Source organism: Grammomys surdaster, unplaced genomic scaffold (genome assembly GCF_004785775.1).
Source record: "Grammomys surdaster isolate TR1022 unplaced genomic scaffold, NIH_TR_1.0 843, whole genome shotgun sequence".
Classification (NCBI taxonomy): Eukaryota; Metazoa; Chordata; class Mammalia; order Rodentia; family Muridae; genus Grammomys; species Grammomys surdaster.
In genome coordinates, this window is record NW_021605262.1 from 1,952,196 (window position 1) to 1,959,300 (window position 7,105).

At 43.4% G+C, this 7,105-nt stretch overlaps 1 protein-coding gene across 1 annotated transcript in view; it reads right to left on the minus strand.

Moving 5' to 3' along the window:
• The window catches only part of Ice1 (interactor of little elongation complex ELL subunit 1), a 40,229-nt gene that overhangs the window by 26,338 nt on the left and 6,786 nt on the right, over nt 1-7,105 (minus strand). The window contains exons 2-6 of the mRNA XM_028782760.1: nt 5,090-5,148; nt 4,607-4,641; nt 2,520-2,538; nt 1,752-1,863; nt 104-180 (exon numbers count right to left, since the gene is read on the minus strand). Of these exons, the coding sequence (XP_028638593.1) occupies nt 104-180; nt 1,752-1,863; nt 2,520-2,538; nt 4,607-4,641; nt 5,090-5,148 (302 nt within the window). The remainder of the gene's footprint in view (nt 1-103; nt 181-1,751; nt 1,864-2,519; nt 2,539-4,606; nt 4,642-5,089; nt 5,149-7,105) is intronic.

Here is a 7,105-nt window from a genome sequence, read left to right on the forward strand (position 1 = left end):
TCCTTGTCAGAGTTCTCTGAAACTGTGTGAGGGGAGCGGAGGGGAGGGAAGGGAAGGGAAAGAAGGCACCATTATTTACAGCTTCTCTAGGAAAGCCACTTACTGGGCGTCAGTTCTCAAGCACTCTTCTTTCACACGAGCATATTCCTGGTGAGTGTTCTGATACAGTTTCAGAGAACTCTGACAAGGAAAATAGGACAGAGAAAGATCACTCCAAGCAGTCATCGGCCATGGTCCTCATCTGTTTCACTATGAGCTAAATTCCTTGTATTACAATACTGAGTACACAGCCAGAACTGTCAGCAAGGCCCAGGACTCACTCAGCACCTCCATGAGTAGGCTAGGTTCCTAATCAACAGGGACAGCATGGCAGAGCAAAAGCTACTCAATTCCCACCCACACCACTGCTAATACCAAACAGCTAATATGTTCACCTCAGCAGCTACAGTAACAGACTCGAGGCTGATATTAGTACATTAGCATTGTCAGGAAATGGAAAGCAGGTTTATCAATATTAACGTAATCAATATTAATGAAAAATACATAAATATTGAGTCGTCTGCCATGATGACCCTATGGACTGGGAAGACACGATGTCCATGTGGTCTGTACTTAGCATTTCTCTGACTTAAGAGCTCTGAGAGACGAGCTTTATCAAGCCCTTTTCAGAAGGATTTGACAGGCTGGGTTATTCCTGCAAGTCATGGTCACTGAATGACTAGGAGGGTCTCCAAGGTTCAGTCATCCTTGAGGACGTACAGCAGATATTACATACCCAAGAGTATGTAAGACTGAACACTGTGATTGGCTGCTTAACTTTCACTGCAATTAAGCGGGAAGAGAAAAAGGAACACTGATTGAACTTCATGGAGTACAACCGCACTTCACTGCTAAAACCACAACGTGAGGGTGAGTGACACACAGCAGCAATCTTCCGGGAAAAGAGCCATCAAGGACACAGGGTAGGCTAACCATGGATACCCTGCCTCCCCTCAGACCACCCCACCAGACTATAGATCTTCCTACACACAAGCTCCAAGGGCACAGTGAGGGACCCCTGTAGAAAACACTAGCACCACACAGGAAAGCACTCAGAGCATTTGGAGCTGACTGCTTCAGGGCCTGGCTCTGAAGAACAGAGTCTGTGAGAGGTCAAAGTGCCAGCTTCCTATTCAAAGTACCGTCTCCTGCAGATAAAGGACCAGACACTCACCTGTACGACCTTGTGAATGAATGCTGCTCTCTGTGGACCTCAGGACCCTGAGAAACCATAGGGATTGTGCATAGTTCCCAAAACACTGAACCAAGCTGTCAAGACCTTCAAATGAACTGGCTCAAGATCCAGGAGATCCTCAAGGACATCTGAACTCTACTAGAGCAGAGGCCCTGAGTACTGAGCTGAGGCTAGACCAGCACAGCTAATGAAATCCATTTGCCCACACACTGCCACACAATGATTCTCCTAACACTAATTCTGAATGTCTATATGTTATTTCACACTTAAGTAAAAAAAAAAAAAAATTAGGTTTAAAAAGAGAGGGTTACTTAAAGATCATAAAAGCCACGACAATTTATACCTAACCCTCTCAACACTTGGGAGGAGTCCCATGAATCACTTTGAAGCCATACATCAGCCGGAGCAGGATGCTCGGAGTGGAGACCCTTTGCCAACATGCAAACGCTCCATCCGTGACTGCACAGCCGATCCTAACGGCTGACAACGACCCTCCACAGGAAAGAGGCTCGCACACCTTTTTCTCCTCCAGCTCAGCTTTCAAGGATCCCAGTTCCTCTTGACACTTCTGCAGAGGGGAGATCTTCTGGAGCATCTGCTCTACCTGGTGATGTAGTGTGCTGTTCTCTCTGAAAATGGACAAAGTGTTGGCATCACGGAGCAGAATCAACTCGTTTATTAACTTGTGTTAATAAACACTAACTTTAAAAGTGTTCTTGCTCACACTGAAGAGCAGACTACTTCTTGTCTTTTAGGTATATCTTTTTAATGAAACTGTATCAAAAAGCAACATCAGATACTAGTCCAACACACATGCATGGGAGGGGCTGTCTGAGGACACTGTGCCAAACATCTCGCACTGAGAATCTTCATCTTCTCCCCATTTGTCCCAATTAAGTGGTACAGCGTCTTACAATCCGACTTATAACCCCATGTTAGCTTCCACGTGGTCACTGTAGTCAGAGCATAAAACATCACTACAATTTTAGTGGTTTTATTTTGGTATAAACAACACAAGATACATGGCATTCAACAGTGTGATTGTGTAGGCAAAACTAACAGGAGAACTTCAGCTTCAGCTCACACAGTGGCCAATGCAACAGTTACTGAAGCAAACCACAGGGATGCAGTTTGAAACCTATGCCATAACTATCTCTGACAATGCACTCTGCTTGGAAGGAGCACCCAGAGCAGTTTCATCCAAGACAGGCCTCTGGCTTGCTACAGCTACCTCCACCCAGGGGTTCACAGCTGTTAGCACAGCGACAAACACCAGGCAGCTCACCTTCTTGCAAACTGCAGCTGTAAAACTTGTTAAAGAAAACTCAGAACTTTCTCTTCTGACATCTGTTGGGAGATACATCTGCCTTTCGGTAATCATGTACACCTAGGCTAGAGCATTGACGCCACACAGTACGCAAATCTGCCTCTGACAGTGGTGAGTCTGCATTTACCACATGGACCCATGTATGAACCTATGGTGGTGTGAATAATAATGGCCCCCACAGGCTCATATATTTGAATGCTTAGTCACCAGAGAGTTTTGCTATTAGAGGATTAGGAGGTGTGGCCCGCTGCAACAGGCGTGGCTTTGTGGAGAAAGTATTTTACTGGGATAGGCTTGGAGGTTTCAAAAAGCTCACACTAGGCTATCTATCTATCTATCTATCTATCTATCTATCTATCGGCCTACAGATCAGAATGTAGCTTTCAGCTACTACTCCTTTATGCCACCATGCTTCCCACCATAATGATAACAGATTGGCCCCTGACCCTCTGACAGTGAAAGCAAGCCTCTAATTAAATGCTTTCTTGATAAGAGTTGCCTTGGTCATGGTATCTCTTCACAGCAATAGAACAGTGACTAAGATAGAGCACAAGCCAAAACATCTATTTCTGTACTAAAGCCTTAAATAAATGACTAGAATGACAAGAACTAAGACTAATATAGCTGATGGAAAATACTTTTATTTCTGTATACATCAGAATCTTCGAGAACAGTCTTGCAGACAAAAGTGAGGCACTCACAAAGCAGTGGGACTACACTACTTCTCAAGGTCAAGAAGTGCACATTCATTCATTCATTCATTCATTCATTCTCCTCACTCCACTGTGGCCACAGAGATGCGCTCAGGTTCTTCAGAAGAGGTAGGGCAAGCGGTCAAGCTACATTAAGCCTTGGACACTGGCGCCTAGAGGCAGGAGAGCTTTACTTCTGAGCTGTAAAAAATATACTTGGGGCTAATGCCAAAGTGGTTTTAAAATTAGTTTCTGTCGCTGACGCCAAATATCCCATCACAAAACAAACCTCTGTATCTCAAACAACAACTGCAGGCTTTATCTATTTAAAGGCCCTGTACTGGGTGGGGTTGGCAATTCGGCCCAGTGGTTAAGAATAAGCAGAGTTCAGATCCCCGTACCTATGAGGTGCTCAAAGCCACCTGTAACTGGAGATCCTGAGGCTCTGATGCCCTGGCTGACTGCATGAGCCATGCGTCATGTGCACAAGCCCACACAGGGACGCAGCACTAATACATTTTTAAGAAGGAATCAATTGTTTATTTTTATTTAAATTTTGATAGAGAAATTTTAGAAAATTAGACCACTTACTCTACCATGAAATTACAAATGTAATCACCAAGAAGTTTATGACATTTCTCTGAAAGTGCTGTGGGGACCACTGCTCTAAGTGCCTTCACAGTACTGCAGGGATCGTAGACCTCTGCAAGAGCAACATCGGCCCCAGCACTGAAAAGAGCCCAATCTCTCCCTACATGTTGATTTTCTGGGAAGAAATGTTACTATGTTCTTTTGAGAGAGATTTAAACCAAGGCAGCTGTTACAAAAAGATATGGCAAAACCAGCTTTTTCTTGAAGATACCTACCCTTGCTTAGCCAACATGGAGATTCTAGGCTGAGGACTGTATTACAAACATGACAGTGCATTACTTATATAATTTGTAGATATACACATTAATAAGAACAAGGTCCATTTCCTAGCCATATTAGCATTCTCAGTTAGAGACACCAATCAACAAGCATTCCTGTAGCTATAACAACATCAACGAACCGGATGTCACACCCATACACAAGAGGAGCATCCACTCATTAAACAGCCAAGGACCCTAAGAAAACCAGAGCAAGCTAAAGAACCAGAGAGTCTGCTAGGCTGCCTCAGTCTAGGATCCCCACTACACACCCACTGCTACCACACTGAAGTCCTGCTGTTGGCTGTGTTTGTAAGATGGGCTCCCATTAAGCCAGCAGACACTGCCTTTTAAAAGGTAACTGTTACGAGGGGCCCTCCTATCTTTTGGAGTTATTACACGTAAGTCAGTGGCAACATCCAAAGGGGAAGCAAGTAAAGGATATCATCGCATTTCTTCTGATATTCTGTCAGCAGGTTACTGCAAAAAGAGAAAAGAGCAGTTAGGCCCCCATGTCACTGGGCAAGCACACCACAAAGAGGGATGGCTCAATCACTCTAGCTGGCCTCTCCCCTTTGATCCCCAGAAACAAAAGCATGCTTGCTGACATAACCTTGACTCCTTAACGCACTACACAGGAGCTTTTGATCTAAAACATGAGACTATCAAGGGATATTAAAATAATGTGGCATGAAATGGTGAGGAATTTTGAACCAGACACACAGGACAGTTTTGGAAAGAAAACAGCTTTTAAAATCCAATTTGGCAAATATAATTTTACAACAAAGGCCTGTGAGCCACTAAAGCAAAGGGCTCAGGGTTTCTACCCTAGCCAGCACCATTGGGCCCACTGTGGATTCCAAACCACCACCCACTTCAGCCAGCTGGAGAGGCTGGCAGAGGTCTTCCAACACGCAGATATACTTACTCTGTATTAATAATTTTTTGTTTCAAGGCAATTAATGCTTCAACATATTCGTTTAAGTTCTGAAAGAAAAAAAGCTACAGTCAGCTATTTTCGCTTTTATGGCATTTCATTACATGTAACTGTCCTTGGACTTGTAATCATAAAAGCTAGTTTATGGAAACACATCAACAGTAATGGGCAAACCTGCCCACGCATTGTGCGACTCCTCTGGAGCCCAGAGCCCGACATCCTTGGTGAGAACTGTACACTCTGTTACAATGAGGTCCGAGAGCGGCAGTAAGTCACTGACTGCCTACAACTCAGCAGAAACATAAAAGCTGCCAGAAAAATACAGCAAAATAACAAAAATTAAGATAATGTGTCAGAGATCAAACATTATAATGGTTTCACGATTAAGTTTAAAAGTAGTTTTGTGAGATCTGTATTTCACTGCTGAAACCAACCACAAGCTGGTTCCAAATCCTGCTAGGAAACTGAAGATTAAGGCATTCTTATTACACTGTCCAGGCATTTCCAACAATTAAAACACAGATTTTTCATTTCTTTACCCGAGTTCTTTAAATATCCATTTTCTAATGAGTAAAATCTTCAAGAGTAACATCAGTGTTTTAAATACAGCACAGTAGTTTTGCAGCATCTCACACCAACAAGTCTGTAACCAGGGCCACACCCACCTTTCATATCTCAAAGGTCACCCTCTTCTCAATGCAGAGGATTCAGAGCAGGAAGGAACATTTCTATTTAGAGTGCCCATATTTTTTGCAGCTACATGCATATACTAGCAAAATCAGACAAAAGCCCAGGCTAGAGTCTGCACTCTTCACACAGCTTTCCCGTTCTTTTTTTGAAGGGAACTTGGTCCTGCTCAGTCTTTCCTAACAGCGAGCATAGGATTTCCTTGCTTGAGACACTTCACCTTGGCTGTGATCTTGGATAGTCTTACAGGAGTTCCCATTAGCATTTACTTACTAATTCATTTGTGTGTGTACAAGTGTGCTGTGGTGTGTGGGGAGGTCAGAGGTCACCTTTGTGGAATTGGTTCTCTCACCTTCACATGGGGTCACTGGATGGAGTCCATATAGCCATGCCTGTGTAGAAAGCACTGTTCCTGGCAGAGCCCTCTCCCCAGCCCTACCCTACCCCAGCCTCTCAGTGATGAGAGGTCTTCTCAGTCACTTCTGGGCATTCTTCCTTCTTCCTTAACAAGCTGCTGGTATACCACTTGCTTGGTGCTGCAGCTGCATTGCAAACTACAGTATTTGATAGGTAGCAGCCTCTCATCAAATGCTACACTCATGCATGCTTGCTAACTAATCATTCAAGGACATTCATACAGCAACCAGACATATTAAATACTGATACAGCTGAGTATGTCTGAGTATGTGAGAAGGCTTTGTTCCTAGAAGCAAATTTAGCAGGTTCTTTATCAGATGAAATGAGATTTATTTTATGTCATCCAACACGGTTCTTTTTTATATACTTATATCTGTTACTCATTTAGGATTTATTCTGATGCATGCAGACTTGCAAAACTTATATCAAATGATGACAAGTCGACTCTTAAGCAGTTTCAGCACATATAGCTACAACATTTAAGCCTTTCATTACATATGACATACTCTCTACATGGACTACAATCATGTGTAATGGTTCAGGACGGCTTCTGAACGCTGTCAAATCCCAGGAAGGCACTCAACGCTTGATATATCCACAGTACCGACATTTCACATCTCTGTATGGCACCGAATACTATGAATTTAGTATCAACTCAATAGCCTTGATGCAGTCAGAACACAGAAAAGCTGAAGAATCTCTACAATAAGCAACCTGGCTCAGCAATTACAAGAATGCACGTGCTCCAACAGTAGGAAATTAACTCGGCTCAGAAATCTAACACATCTGCATTGCATTAAGAGAATGCAATGGAAGAGAGCAAAGATGTCCTTCTCACCTACTACTCCAAGGAGTACTGCATCTCTGTCCTTATGTGATCACTCTGTGCAAGAGTCCTCCTTA